The 16171-nt window shown below is 48.6% G+C and overlaps 1 protein-coding gene across 1 annotated transcript; it reads left to right on the plus strand.

The window, feature by feature from the left end:
- Positions 1–212: 212 nt before the first annotated feature.
- LOC145340757 (uncharacterized) lies at positions 213–14347 on the plus strand (the record flags this gene model as incomplete). Its single annotated transcript, XM_080185217.1, has 5 exons — positions 213–395; positions 1446–1574; positions 2946–3067; positions 4200–4473; positions 13832–14347. Coding segments are annotated over 4 exons (644 nt in total), but the record flags the coding sequence as incomplete, so codon positions are not given.
- Positions 14348–16171: the final 1824 nt, after the last annotated feature.

The following is a 16171-nucleotide window of genomic DNA, read 5'->3' on the forward strand; positions in this document are numbered from 1 at the left end:
GTTGGGCGGAGGGGTGGGGTTGTTGGGGGGAGGGGTTGGGGGGTGGTGGGGTTGGGGGTAGGGGTGGGGGGAGGGGTTGGGGGGTGGGGGGAGGGGTGGGGGGGAGGGGTTGGGGGGTGGGGGTGGGGTTGGGTGGGGGGAGGGGGGGATGCCTGAGAGGGTCTGAAGTGTGCTTTGTGTTGGTTGGATTATTTGGGCCTGTGTTTTTCCAGGTAGTCTGTGCGCTGAGTGCACCGGCCTGTGTTACCAGCTCCCAGTGTTGGACACGGTGTTTGTCAGACGGGCTCACCAACGTCAAGGAATTGGCCTGAAGATCCTGCAGGATTTTTGCAGCACCTTCTGTGAAGATGAAGCTGTGGCAATCAGCAGACCCATGTCAGGAGCCATGTACAGGGGTAAAGGGATAGTAACGCTCACACACCTACATCTCGTTCCTGGGCCTGTGGTTCAGATTGAGCTCAAATTTGAGCTCAGCCTGTGAGAGTCCAACAATTAAGTGTTCTTAGCTGCCAATCCAAGCCTCAATCTCACTCCCTCCATTCCCTCACCCCCTCCATTCCCTCACCCCCTCCACTCCCTCACCCCCTCCACTCCCTCACCCCCTCCACTCCCTCACCCCCTCCACTCCCTCACCCCCTCCACTCCCTCACCCCCTCCACTCCCTCACCCCCTCCACTCCCTCACCCCCTCCACTCCCTCACCCCCTCCTCTCTGTGTAACCTCAAAGTCTCACGGCCCTCTGGGGTCACTAACTTCCTCCAATCCCTGCCTCTTGCCGGGTTTAATCATTCAGTCCATCTAATCTGCACTGACAATAATCCCATTCATAACCCCGCATGTTTACCCAGCTAGTCCCCCTGACACTAAGGGGCAATTTAGCATGGCCAACCCACCAAACCTGCACATCTTTGGACACTAAGGGGCAATTTAGCACTGCCAATCTACCTAACCTACAACCTAGGGGCACTAAGGGACAATTTAGCATGGCCAACCCACCTAACCCGCACGTCTGTGGAGTGTAGGAGGAGACCAAGGCTGGAATTGAACCCTGGACCCTGGCACTATGAGGCAGCCGTGCTAACCCCTGCACCATTGCAACCTGTTTGTATCTGAGCCTAGACCGTGCTTTCTGAATGATAATCTGTTGGCTGCTTTAATCTGGATGTGGATTCTCTTGCGTCTCAGAGGCCGAGAACATTGTTGGGAGCGATGCCCCTTCGGTCAGTGCTGAGCTCTTCCAGCTCCCTCCTGAAGCTGATCTCTGCCGCACCGGAATCCATCCTGCTCCGGATATCTGGATTGGGAAAGGGGGCTCAGGGTGGGTGGGGGGAGCGGCCAGTGGCTGTGACACAGGAGCAAGGGGGGGGGAGGGTCTGTGAATGTGGAGGGTGCGGAGAGGATGGTGGGGAAGAGGATAAATTGTAAAATAACCTTCTCTGTTTCAGTTTGTTCCAAGTATTTACAGTCACGGCCCCACGAGCATGACCGCGTTTGGCAAGTGGAGGCACCAGGGGACTGGAGCCAAAGAGTCAACGTGTGGCTGCAAATCCAAATGGGAGATCTCCCATCAGTCCGTGAGTTCTTCATTATTGTGCTTCATAGAAAATAGGAGCAGGAGAAGGCCATTCGGCCCGTCCAGCCTGGGTTCAAATCTGGCAGTTGGTGGAATTTGAATTCAATAAAAACTATCTGGAATTAAGGATCTACTGATGACCATGGAACCATTGTCGATTATTGGAAAAACCCATCCGATTGCTTTAGGGAAGGAAATCTGCCATCCTTACCTGGTCTGGCCTACTTGCGACTCCAGAGCCACAGCAACGTGGCTGATAACTGAACAAGGGCAACTAGGGTTGGGCAATAAATGCGGGACAGCCAGCGATGCCCACGTCCCACAAATGAATAATAAAAACAGCCTGCTCCGCCATTCATTATGATCATAACTGAGCATCCAATCTAATAGCCTGATCTTGCCTCCTCCACCGCAAACCCCGTCCCCCCAACATCTCCTGATTCCTTTAGATCCAAGTGCTCTATCCGCTTCTTGGAAACGTACAATGTTTTTGTCTCAACTACTTCCTGTGGTAGTGAATTGAGGTCCGGAGTTGAGGGGATTGAGCTATGAGGAGAGGCTGGATAAACTAGGCTTGTACTCGCTAGAGTTTAGAAGAATGAGGGGAGATCTCATTGAGACGTATAAGATGATGAATGGGATGGATAGGATAGAGGTGGAGAGACTCTTCCCGCTCAAAAAAGACAGTAGGACTAGGGGTCACAGCCTCAAGATAAAGGGGGGGCGGTTTAGAACGGAGTTGAGGAGGAACTTCTTCACTCAAAGGGTGGTGAATCTCTGGAATTCTCTGCCCGTTGAAGTGGTGGAGGCTGCCTCGCTAAATATTTTTAAGAAGCGGGTTGATGGGTTCTTGATAAGAGAGGGGATTAAGGGTTATGGGGAGAGGGCGGGAAAGTGGAACTGAGCCACGACAGATCAGCCATGATCTTATTGAATGGTGGGGCAGGCTCGAAGGGCTGGATGGCCTACTCCTGCTCCTATTTCTTATGTTCTTATGTTCTTATGAATTCCACAGGCTGACCACTCTCTGGGTGAAGAAATGTCTCCTCATCTCTGTCCTAAATGATCTACACAGTAAGAAGTCTCACAATACCAGGTTAAAGTCCAGCAGGTTTATTTGGTAAACACATATTGATGGTGCATATTGACACAGACACTCCACGTCATAACTACCATCAACATCGCAAACTGCCGGCTCCAAGTGGAAAGGATCTCCAAGAAGATTGATCATATTGACACGTACACTACCAAATAAACCTGTTGGACTTTAACCTGGTGGTGTGAGACTTCTTACTGTGCCCACCCCAGTCCAACACCGGCATCTCCACATTATTATAAAGCTAGCTTTGTCTTTTTTGTAACTTGGTTACAGACGCTCCAGATGGTGGAGACTCCTCACGTCCCAGCCCAGAGGGAGAGAGTAGCCAAGGGTCAACCGACATAACCACAACCAGACAGTCACCGTGTGTCAGTGTCTGTGATCCACACAGTGAGGTAGGACAACTTCTGTAACCTTCCCCACTCACAGTGCAAACACCTAACCCACAACCTTTACCAACCAGAAGGACAATAAGAATGTAAGAAATAGGGGCAGGAGTAGGCCATTCGGCCCCTTGAACCTGCTCCACCAGCCAGTATGATCATAGCTGATTAATTAATTAGGGGTAGTAAGATGATACAGTGGTTAGCGCTGCTGCCTCACAGCGCCAGGGACCCGGGTTCGATTCCCGGCTCGGGTCACTGTCTGTGTGGAGATTGCTCATTTTCCCCATATCTGCGTGGGTTTCCTTCCACAGTCCGAAAGACGTGCTGGTTAGGGTGCGTTGATCCGAACAGGCACCAGAGTGTGGCGACTAGGGGAATTTTACAATAACTTCATTGCAGTGTTAATATAAGCTTTACTTGTAACTAATAAGTAAACTTTAACAATTTAGGCTTACATTAACACTGCAATGAAGTTACTGTGTAGGGCAGCACAGTGGTTGGCACTGCTGCCTCACAGCACCAGAGAACTGGGTTTGATTCCTGGTTTGGGTCACTGGCTGTGCAGAGATTGCATGTTCTCCCCGTGTCTGTGTGGGTTTCCTCCCACAGCCCAATGATGTGCAGGTTAGGTTGATTGGCCATGCTAAGATAGCACTTTGTCAGGGGGGGTTAAGGAGGGTAAATATGTGGGGTTACAGAAACAGGGCTTGGGTGGGATTGTTGTTGGTGCAGCCTCGATGGGCCGAATGGCCTCCTTCTGTACTGTAGATTCGATGATTCTATGAAAACCCCAAGTTGCCACACTCCAGCACCTGTTCGGGTACACTGAGGGAGAATTTAACACGGCCGATGCACCCTTAACCAGCACGTCTTTGGACTCTGAGAGGAAACCAGAGCACCCGAGGAAACCCATGCAGACACCGGGAGAACGTGCAGACTCCACACAGACAGTGACCCAAGTTGGGAATTGAACCCGGGTCCCTGCACTGAGAGGCAGCAGCGCTAACCACTGTGTCACCACTAAGGGGAAATCTAGCATGGCCAATCCACCTAACGCGCACATCTTGGGATGAAGAATGATGGGAAACAGCAAGTATGAACAAAATTCCTCACTGCGCTTGTTTTAAAAATTGTCTCTCAGGTCATTCTGGAACCTTCTGAAGAGGTGGCAAGTGGCAGCCAGACATGGAAAGGTGAAAGTTCAGGAGAATCGAACGTGACCAAGGGGGAGAGAGAGGAATCTCGGAACGGTACAGAGACAATAACAGGCAGGAAAAGACGGATCGCAGGCCTTTCTCCAGCGTCCAGTTCAAAACAAGTGAAGCTGACAGGACCACCGCTCTGTGATTGAGGGAGGCTTAGATTCCAACCACCAGGGTCAGCGGTTCCTTAACAGGACAATCCCCCAGTTACAGGTCAGACGGATTGTGTCTAATCTTTGAGACAAACACTGGTATATCATATCCCGCTGGTCACTTCCTGTCAGTTTAGATCATCCATCCTTCAGGATGCCCCCCGTCCCCCCCCCCATAAAGCCAAATGCACGAGATGGAAGCGATTTAAAGGCAATGGGACATGCCTGCATTTATGTAGCACCTTTTGCCAACTCTCAAAATGCTTTACAAACCATGAAATGCTTTAAAAGTGCAGTCACTGTTTAACACAGGGAAAGGCAGCAGCCAACTCACACTGAGCAAACTATGTTAAAGGCAGCACAGTGGCAGAGTGGTTAGCACTGCTGCCTCACGGTGCCAGGGACCCAGGTTTGATTCCCAGGTGGGTCACTGTCTGTCTGGCGTTTACACATTCTCTGCGTGGGTCTCCTTTGGGTTCTCCGGTTTCCTCCCACACTCCAAAGATTAAACTTTATTTTTTAGTCACAAGTAGGATTTATATGAACACTGCGCCGAAATTCCCCTGGTCGCCACACTCTGGCACCTGTTTGGGTTAATGCACCCTAACCAGCACATCTTTCAGACTGTGGGAGGAAACCGGAGCACCTGGAAGAAACCCACGCAGGCACGGGGAGAATGTGCAGACTCCACACAGACAGAGACCCAAGGCGGGGAATTGAACCCGGGTCCCCGGCGCTGTAAGGCAGCAGTGCTAACCCACTGTGCCACCATGCCATCCATACAGTGTGCGGGTTAGGTGGATTGGCCATGCTAAATTGCCCCTTAGTGACAGGGGAACTAGCTAGTGTAAATACATGGGGTTACGGGGATAGGGTCTGGGTGAAATTGTGATCGGTGCAGACTCGATGGGCCAAATGGCCTCCTTCTGCGCTGTAGGAATTCTATAATTCTACAATCAAAGAATGTCCTAAAGTATACAGAGAGTTTTGCAACCAGACCTGTTAGCTTTAATGCACAATGTCAAAAATACTCTCCAAGCTCCATCTCACTGTCATATTCAGCTGAATCAGCAACTCCAACACTGTCAAACTGAGCTTTCATCTTCAAGGAGGAGGTTGGGCAAGACTGAGTGTCTTGTGACTGAATGTGCCAGCCTGCTCGTGAAAATCCCACTGCCCCTTCCCAAGCTGAAACATCTCAAGCTGATGCTGTCAGCTGCCGGGGGAGAGAGGCTGACTGAACATTGGGCAGACACCGCTCAGGTCCCAAGCTGACATCTCCCGTCCGTGATGGATAGCACCGAACATCTCTGGAGGGCGTCTCTCAGGAAAGCTGCCTCCTTCCCAACTTACAAAGCCAGCAACACTGCCCCGCATCCGCAGCAGAGCATCTTAAAGGCATTTCACTGCCTTGCAAGACAAACCTTACAGTTGACAAACACAGGGATGAATAAGTGCTGAACAGCACATCACATTTCGATATTGGGGTCCCCAACCCTTCAGGAGGTCTCCAGCAATGGCAAGACAATCTCCAGGACAATCTCCTGCTCCGTGCGTGACCCCAGAGACAAATCAACAGGATATTCAAAAAAATACCGACACTCACATCTCTCTTCTTTGAATATTTCTCTTTACCAGATATAAAATATTCCAGATATTGGGTGGCACAGAGGTTAGCACTGCTGCCTCACAGCGCTGGGGACCCGGGTTCAATTCCCGGCTTGGGTCACTGTCTGTGTGGAGTCTGCACATTCTCCCTGTGTCTGTGTGGGTTTCCTCCGGGTGCTCCAGTTTCCTCCCACAGTCTGAAAGACCGTGCTGGTTAGGGTGCATTAACCCAAACAGGCGCCAGAGTGTGGCGACTCGGGGAATTTCAATGCAGTGTTAATATAAATCTGACTTGTGACTAATAAATAAAGTTTAATCTTTGGAGTGTGAGAGGAAACTGGAGAACCCAAAGGAGACCCATACAGAGAATGTCCAAACTCCACACAGACAGTGACCCACCTGGGAACTGGGTGCTCCGGTTTCCTCCCACAGTGCGGAAGACATGCTGGTTAGGGTGCGTTGACCCTGCTAAATTCTCCCTCAGTGTAACCCAAACAGGTGCCTGAGTGTGGCGACTAGGGGACTTTTCACAGTAACTTCATTGCAGCGTTAACATTTTGATTTAAGAACATAAGAACTAGGAGCAGGAGTCGGCCATTCAGCCCCTCGAGCCTGCCCTGCCATTCAATAAGATCACGGCTGATCTTTTTGTGGACTCAGCTCCACTTACCCGCCCCCTCACCATAACCCTTAATTCCTTTACTGTTCAATCTATCCTTGCCTTAAAAACATTCAATGAGGGAGCCTCAACTGGGCAGGGAATTCCACAAATTCACAACCCTTTGTGTGAAGAAGTTCCTCCTCAACTCAGTCCTAAATCTGATCCCCTTTATTGTGAGGCCATGCCTAGTTCTAGTTTCACCCACCAGTGAAAACAACTTCCCTGCTTCTATCTTATCTATTTCCCTTCATAATCTTATATGTTTCTATAAGATCTCCCCTCGTTCTTCTCAATTCCAATGAGTATAGCCTCAGTCTCTCCTCATAAGCCAACCCTCCCAACTCTGAAATTTGATTTAGTTTATTATTGTCACATGTATTAGTATGCAGTGAGAAGTATTGTTTATTGTGCGCTATACAGACAAAGCATACTGTTCATAGAGAAGGAAAAGAGAGGGTGCAGAATGTAGTGTTACAGCCATAGTTAGGGTGCAGAGAAAGATGTAAACCTATTAGTAACACCAATAAATAAACGTGGAAGTTTTTAAACTGGTTTGGCTTTTTGGGATTAGAGATCAGGGACTGCAGTTGCTTATTGGTCATCCGGGTGCTGTCAACTGTCCAGACGGTCAGAGATGGATCATAGACGGTCAGCCGTGCCTCTCTGCCGACTGCCTTCCCAGTGACCTAGATGATTTAAGTACTGAACCTCGGAAACACAATTTCATTTCTGTCTAATTTCAGCCAGAAGACTGCTGCACACCAGGGGCAGTGAAGAACCCGAAATAGATAACGAGAGCAATTAAAATGCAAATAAGGACAAGAAACTATTAATCCAAATCGAGCAGGGAAAGGGAGGATATAAAAGCAGCTGAAACGATGTAGGTGAGAATTTAGGAGGCATGGTTAACAAGTTTGCAGATGACACCAGGATTGGTGGCACAGTGTACGTGAAGAAGGTTATCGCGGATTGCAACGGGATCTTGATGAATTGGGCCAGTGGGCTGACAGATGGCAGATGGAGTTTAATTTAAATAAATGCGAGGTGATACATCTTGGTCGATTGAATCGGGGCAGGACTTACTCAGTTAATTAAGGAGATTACAGAACAAAGAGAGATCTCGAGGTACAGGTTCATAACTCCTTGAAAGTGGAGTCACAGGTGGACAGAGTGGTGAAGAAGGCGTTCGGCATTCTTGGTTTCATCGGTCAGAACATTGAATACAGGAGTTGGGATGTCTTGTTGAAGTTCTACAAGACATTGGTAAGGCCACACTTGGAATACTGTGTACAGTTCTGGTCACCCTATTATAGAAAGGATATTATTAAACTAGAAAGAGTGCAGAAAAGTTTGACTACCTTGGGGCTATTGATTCACTGAGGGACAATTTAGCCTGGCCTGTACATATTGCTACAATAAGGAGCAACTTAGCATGGTGAACTGGATCAATGTTTATGGGGAGAAAGCAGGATTAGGCTATTGAGTTGAATGATCAGCCATGATCGTGATGAAGCAGATTGGAAGGGCCAAATGGCCTCTTCCTGCTCCTATCCTCAATGTTTGTCTGTTACTGGGACCTGATGGATGGAGTTATAAAGAGAAGTTGGATAGACTGGGACTTTTTTCCCTGGAGTGTAGGAGGCTTAGGGATGATGTTATAGAGGTCTATAAAATAATGAGAGGCATAGATCAGCTGGGTAGTCAATATCCTTTCCCCAAAGGGAGGTCGGCTAAAACTAGAGGGCAGAGGTTTAAGGTGAGAGGGGAGAGATACAAAAGGGTCCAGAGGGCAAGTCTTTCACACAGAGGGTAGTGAGTGTTTGGAACGAGCTGCTAGAGGCAGTAGTAGAGGCGGGTACAATTTTGCCTTTTACAAAGTGTTTAGACAGTTACATGGGTACAAGGAGTTTAGAGGGATATGGGCCAAATGTGGGCAATTGGGATTAGCTTAGTGGCTTCAAAAAAGGGGTGGCATGGACAAGTTGGGCCGAAGGGCCTGTTTCCGTGCTGTAAACCTCTCTGACTCTGAGAGAATGTTCAGTCCAATATGGACTGATACTGGGATGTTGAATTGAAAATATCAACAAGGGTTTAGCTCAGGAATAAGATATTTCTCAGCACGACGGCAGGTAACCTTTCCTCACCAATCCCTGGAAAACTCTGTCCGACAGAGGGAGAAGAGAAGGAGAACGGGTCGGAGTGAGGCCAGTCTGGGAGAGGACAGAGTTCCTGCAGGTGGCACTGTCGCCCTGACTATATCCCGAGTTGGATATATCTGAGGGACATTCTCTGTTGATCCTGAAGGACACAGATGGAGGGGATGATGATTCCTGGGAATATTTCCCCATCTCTGGGCGGAATGGGCCCATCCTCGGCTGATTATAGCAGACCCCTGTGGAACTCTGCAGGAGTTGCCTTGCTGAGGCAGTGTGGAGCCCCCTCCCAGGCACTGTCAGTAACTCCACGTTAGACTCTGTTGCTCTGAAGGGTTCCTGCACAGTCCAGGAAATGTTTTGACAGGCTGTGTCAGTGGGCATTCTGCCAGCAGGGTGTGGTGTCTTACCCAATTGTATCTGTGTTTGCAGTTTTGTTTACCTTGTTGCTGCTGTGTGGACTTCCTCCGGATGCTCCAGTTTCCTCCCACACTGCAAAGATGTTCAGGCTAGGTGAATAGGCCATGTTAAATTGCCTATTAGAATTCACAGGTGCGCAGGTTAGGTGGATTGGCCATGCTAATTTGCCCCTTAGTGTCCAAAGATGTGCAGGTTAGGTGGATTGGCCATGCTAAATTGCCCCTTAGTGTCCAGAGATGTGCAGGTTAGGGGGATTGGCCATGCTAAATTGCTCCTTATTGTACCAATATGTATAGGCCAGACTAAATCGTCCCTTAGTGAATCAAGATGTGCAGGTTAGGGGGATTGGCCATGCTAAATTGCCCTTTAGTGTCCAAAAATGTGTATGTTAGATGGATTGGCCATGCTAAATTGCCCCTTAGATGCGTAAATTAAGGAGATTAGTGGGTAAATATGTAGGATTACAGGGACAGAGCCTGGGTAAGGCACTCTCTCAAAGAATAGGTGCAGACCTGATGGGCCGATTGGCCTCCTTCTACACTGTCAGGATTCTGTTCTGATTTTATGCATTTGAAAAAGAAACATTAACAGGATTGTGGAGAAAGGGAGCAGAGGGATGGGGCTCATTGTAAAGTCTTTCAGAGTCGCAGTGAACCAAAGGGCTGAATGGCCTCTCTCTCAATGATTTTGTTGTAAGTGGGCAGAGTTACCTCGGTATCGGGGAGTACCTTCAATCGTACAGAGCTGAATTCAACTCCAGCCCTCATCAAAATCCCAACAGCATGAGTTTTCCACCAGGAATGACCAGATTCCATTGAAGATCAGGCACAATGTTGGATTCGAATCCTCTGTGCACTGAGACCGATTGTCCCTGACAACATTCCCGATCCAGATACCTTTTACCAGTGGGCTGATGAATGGCAGGTGGAGTTTAATTTAGATAAATGCGAGGTGATGCATTTTGGTCGATTGAACCAGGGTAGGACTTACTCAGTTAATGGTAGGGCATTGGGGAGAGTTACAGAACAAAGAGACCTAGGGGTACAGGTTCATAGCTCCTTGAAAGTGGAGTCACAGGTGGACAGAGTGGTGAAGAAGGCATTCGGCATGCTTGGTTTCATTGGTCAGGACATTGAATACAGGAGTTGGGATGTCTTGTTGAAATTGTACAAGACATTAGTAAGGCCACACTTGGAATAGTGTGCACGGTTCTGGTCACCCTATTATAGAAAGGATATTATTGAACTAGAAAGCGTGCAGAAAAGATTTACTAGGATGCTACTGGGACTTGATGGATTGAGTTATAAGGAGAAGCTGGATAGACTGGGACTTTTTTCTCTGGAGTGTAGGAGGCTGAGGGGTGATCTTATAGAGGTCTATAAAATAATAAGGAGCACAGATCAGCTAGATAGTCAATATATTTTCCCCAAAGGTAGGGGCGTCTAAAACTAGAGGGCGTAGGTTTAAGGTGGGAGGGGAGAGATACCAAAGTGTCCAGAGGGGCAATTTTTTCACACAGAGTAGTGAGAGTCTCGAGCGAAATGCCAGAGGTAGTAGTAGAGGCGGGTACAATTTTGTCTTTTAAGAAGCATTTAGACAGTTACATGGGCGCGATGGGTATAGAGGGGTCTGGGCCAAATGTGGGCAATTGGGACTAGCTTAGTGGTTTTAAACAAAGGGTGGCGGCATGGACAAGTTGGGCTGAAGGGCCTGTTTCCGTGCCGTAAACCTCTCTGACTCTGTGACTCTATAACCTCAGTTCCAAACGGTCTTTTCCACCAGATCCGGGGGTAAACGTGTTGAATTCCGAGTCCAGATTTTATAGGCTAGCCTCGTGTTTGGGAGATTAATGGGTGATCTAAATGAGGTGTTTGTAATTGTAATAGCCTGAGGCTGCTTAAACCAGGAAGGTGATTTATTCAGCAATCACAAAGTAAAGCTATCAACAGGGGAGGTGATGGCCTTAGTGGTATTATCACAATGCTATTAATCCAAAAACTCGGCTAATGTTCTGGGGACCTCGGTTCAAATCCTGTCCCGGCTGATAGTGGAATTTGAATCCAATAAAAATCTGGAATTAAAAGGATGACTGTGGAACCATTGTTGGAAAAACTCATCCTGTTCATTAACGTCCTATCAGGAAGGAAATCTGCCTTCCTTAGTTATTTATTAGTCATGAGTAAGGCTTACATTAACACTGCGACGAAGTTACTTTGAAATTCCCCCAGTCGCCATGCTCCGGCGCCTGCTCAGGTCAATGCACCCTCACCAAAACACTTCTTTCGGACTGAGAGAGGAAACCCACGCAGACATGGGGAGAATGTGCAAACTCCGCATTGACAGTGACCCAAGCCAGGAATTGAACCCGGATCCCTGGTGCTGTGAGGTGGTAGTGCTAACCATTGTGCCGCCTTATCTGATCTGGTCTACGTGAGACTCCAGAGCCACAGCAATGTGGTTGACTCTCAACTGCCCGCAGGGTTGGGTAATAAATGCTGGTCCAGCCAGCAATGTCCTCACCCCATGAATGAATGAAGATAAAAGCTATGACATTGGTCTTGACTCCCGGGCTTGCACTGAGGATCTCCTGCCCCCCATCTCCCGCCCCGGGCTTGCACTGAGGATCTCCTGCCCCACACACACACACACCCCCCCGCCCCCCGCCCCCCGCCCCCCGTTCCCCGTCCCCCGTCCCCCGGTCCTTGCACGCTTCCTCCCCATTGGCCGAGGCTCGCGCAATTCCCTGCAGTATGGGCCCCGTGACCCATGAACGTTCACTCCTTAAGGGGACCGTGCTCCCACAATAATGATTGAAGGATGGGGGTCGATAGAGAGAAATCATTTCCTCTGGCAGGAAGAATCTAGAACAACAAGGGGCAGGACCTTAACAGTTGAGCCAATCCATCCAGGAAGCAGGTCCGGTGTTCATAGAACCCTACAGTGCAGAAAGAGGCCCTTCAGCCCATCGAGTCTGTACCGAACACAATCCCACCCAGGCCCTACCCCCATATCCCTACATATTATACCCACTAATCCCTCTAACCTACACATCCCTGGACATTAAGGGGCAATTTCTTAGCATGGCCAATCAACCTAACCCGCACATCTTTGGACTGTGGGAGGAAACCGGAGTACCTGGAGGAAACCCACGCAGACACGAGGAGAATGTGCAAACTCCACACAGACAGTGACCTGAGCCAGGAATTGAACCCAGGACCCTGGAGCTGTGAAGCAGCAGTGCTAACCACTGTGCTAACATGCCGCCCTATTCAGGAGATAGAGCGAGAGATCAAATCCCTCAAATCCTAGAGACCATACAGTGTAGACGGAGGCCCATCGAGTCTGCACCAACTACAATCCCACCCAGGCCCTACCCCCATATCCCTACATGTTTACCCACTAATCCCTCTAACCAACACATCTCATAACTTTAAGGGGTAATTTTTAGCATAGCCAATCAACCTAACCCGCACATCTTTGGACTGTGGGAGGAAACCAGAGCACCAGGAGGAAACCCATGCAGACACGGGGAGAATGTGCAAACTCCACACAGACACTGACCCAAGCCAGGAATCGAACCCAGGTCCCTGGAGCTATGAAGCAGCAGTGCTAACCCACTGTGCTACCGTGCCGTCTAAATCCAGCCAAGGTTGGGGGAGCAATTGAAAATGTCAAAACTGCGCTGTTGACTGCCTGTGGCATGTAGTGTTGACAATAACATTATCTATTCACTCCTCAATCCTGTTGTGTAAAGGTGATTGGGAAAGGTGAGTTCCTGGAACACACACACACACACACACCAGGGATGTTTCAGTCACACCTGGGCCCCGCATTCCATCGATGGGAAGCCACCTGGCCACAGATTGAGGCTATTTCGCAAACAGAGGAAAAGTCGTCTTGCCAGAGAAGGCAGATACATAAAAGTAAGAGGGAGTCGGCAGTAGCAGGGGGATTTCTCGATAGATTAATGGAACATTTACAATAAAGCCAAAGCTTGCCTCTGGGAGAGACATTGCTGCTACAAGTCTGCTCACGGCAACACAAGGCTATGGATCAATTGTACCCTAGGGTTAAATTAACTAAATCCAGGAAAGCTTTCAGCCACTTTGGTTAGCAGTGGAAAGCCTGTCTCTGGTGTGTGATGTTCGCAGGAATGGTTCCATCTCTGACCAGTTCACAGTTTGAAAACCTACAGCGATGCATTACAGGTTGATAGAATTCCTACAGTACAGAAGGAGTAAGAAGTCTCACAACACCAGGTTAATGTCCAACCAGTTTATTTGATAGTAATCCCACAAGTTTTTGGGTTTACTATCAAATAAACTGGTTGGACTTTAACCCAGTGTTGTGAGACTTCTTGCTGTGTTTACCCCAGTCCAACACCGGCATCTCCACATCATGACTAAGTATGTCTGTGATTCGACCCATCAAATCTACACCTCACATGTTTACCCTACCAATCCCCCTGACACGAAGGGGAAACTTAGCACAGTCAGCCCACCTAGCTCGCACACCTTCGAACAGTAAGGGGCAATTTAGCATTGCCAATCCACCTAACCCGCACATGTCTTTTACAGGTGCACCACAGAAAGCATTCTTTCTGGTTGTATCACAGCAATTCCTGCTCTGCCCAAGACCACAAGGATCTACAAAAGGTTGTGAATGTAGCCCAATCCATCACGCAAACCAGCCTCCCATCCATTGACTCTGTCTACACTTCCCACTGCCTTGGCAAAGCAGCCAACATAATTAAGAACCGCCACACCCCGGACATTCTCTCTTCCACCTTCTTCCGTTGGGAAAAAGTTACAAAAGTCTGAGGTCACGTACCAACCGACTCAAGAACAGCTTCTTCCCTGCTGCTGTCAGACTTTTGAATGGATCTACCTTGCATTAAATTGATCTTTCACTACACCCTAGCTATGACTGTAACACTACATTCTGCACCCTTTCCTTTCCTTCTCTATGAACGGTATGCTTTGTCTGTATAGCGCACAAGGAACAATACTCTTCACTGTATGTTAATACATGTGACAATAATAAATCAAATCAAATACCTTTGGAGTGTGGGAGGAAGCCGGAGCACTCGGAGGAAACCCACGCAGACATGGGGAGAACATGCAGACTCCGCACAGACAGTGACCCAAGCTGAGAATCGAACTCGGGTCCCTGGCACTGTGAGAAAGCAGCGCTAACCACTGTGCTACCGTGCTGCCCACATTGAGTGACTGCCCCCCAGTTCCCAGAGAGCTGAGATTTGCTGTTTAATCCTTAGTTAGTGAAGTTATTGGGTTAATGGAATCCATGGACACGTAGTTAGTGGAGCCGTCAGTTTAATGGAGTTTGTGGTTTGGTATCAAAGATAGTTAACAGATTATTCACTTAATGGAGTCCTTAGGTGAGTGATCCCGAGTTAGAAACATAGAAACATCCACCTTCTCACCACCACCTTCGCAACAGCAACTAGGGATGGTGGCACAGTGGTTAGCACTGCTGCCTCATAGCTTTAGGGACCTGAGTTCAACCCCTGGCTTGGGTCACTGACTGTGTGGAGTCTGCACGATCTCCCTGTGTCTGCGTGGGTTTCTTCCCACAGTCCGGAAGGGTTAGGGTGAATTGGCCATGCTAAACTTTCCCTTGCCGGAGTGTGGCGACAAGGGGATGTTCACAATGACTTCATTGCAGCGTTAATGTAAATCTAGTTGTGACTGTAATAAATAAACTTTAAAAGCTGGTCTAGCCAGCGATGATTACATTCTGGGAATTAAATATGAACAAAAAGAACTTCAATGCACAAGCTCGATGTCACCCAACTAATATTGCTCCCCTTCCCACCACCCCCCCCAACCAGGTGCATTTCAAACATAACTCAACCCTGTTAATAACAGTGTTCACATCACTCCATACCTGTGTCCACAATGGTATTCTGCCCTGGGCCTCCGTGTAGGGATTTCCATTACAGGTCAACACACATATTGTGAAATGTGTCCTACAAGTGACGCTGCCAGAGAGAGAAGGTGAGTTATCCAATGATGAGTCAATGTTGGCTTTGAGGACTCATCTTCCATGATAAAGCTATTCTGCCATGGAAGGCACAGCAATCAAGATAAAGAAAGACTTGCATTTATCTCACACTGCTCCTGATGACGGGGTAACTATGAGCATGTCACCCACAATATAATGAAGTGACTCCCCCACGGTATAATGGAACAAACTGGGGGGAGCCAGAACCCTGATCTATTTCTCCCCCTCCTTACCGCCACACACTCCCTCCGTCCCTCCTCACCCCCCCCCCCCTCCAGTGGATTGAGGCCACTTAGAAATATAAGAGGAGGCCATTCAGCCCTTCCAGTCATGGGACATGGGAATTGCTGGCTGGGCCAACATTTACTGCCAATGCCTAATTGCCCTTGAACTGAATGGCTTGCTAGGCCATTTCAGAGGGCAGTTGAGAGTTAACCATGTTGCTGTGGCTCTGGAGTCATATATAGACCAGACCAGGTAAGGAACAGCAGATTTCCTCCCCTAACAGACATTAGTGAACCAAATGGGTTTTTCCGACAACCGGCAATGGTTTCGTGGTCATCAGTAGGTCCTTAATTCCAAATATTTTTTATTAAATTCAAATTCCACCATCTGCCGTGGCGGGATTCGAACCCAGGTCCCCAGAACATTAGCTGAGTTTCTGGAGTAATAGTCTCACGATAATACCACTAGGCTGTCGAATGAAGTGGTAACAATATCCTTCAGGCTGTATTTGACCCTTCTGGTGGTGATGTTGACGATTTCACTCTTTTGAGGAAGGCGAGATGAGGATCAAAACCCACTGGAAGCTGACTAACCGAAGCCTCGTCTCATTGTGGGATCATGCTGTGCACTGCATGGCTGGCACTGCTGCCTCCATCCCAACAAATAAT

The sequence above is a fragment of the Carcharhinus amblyrhynchos genome, unplaced genomic scaffold (genome assembly GCF_965287045.1).
Source record: "Carcharhinus amblyrhynchos unplaced genomic scaffold, sCarAmb.v2.hapA chromosome_1391, whole genome shotgun sequence".
Lineage (NCBI taxonomy): Eukaryota > Metazoa > Chordata > Chondrichthyes > Carcharhiniformes > Carcharhinidae > Carcharhinus > Carcharhinus amblyrhynchos.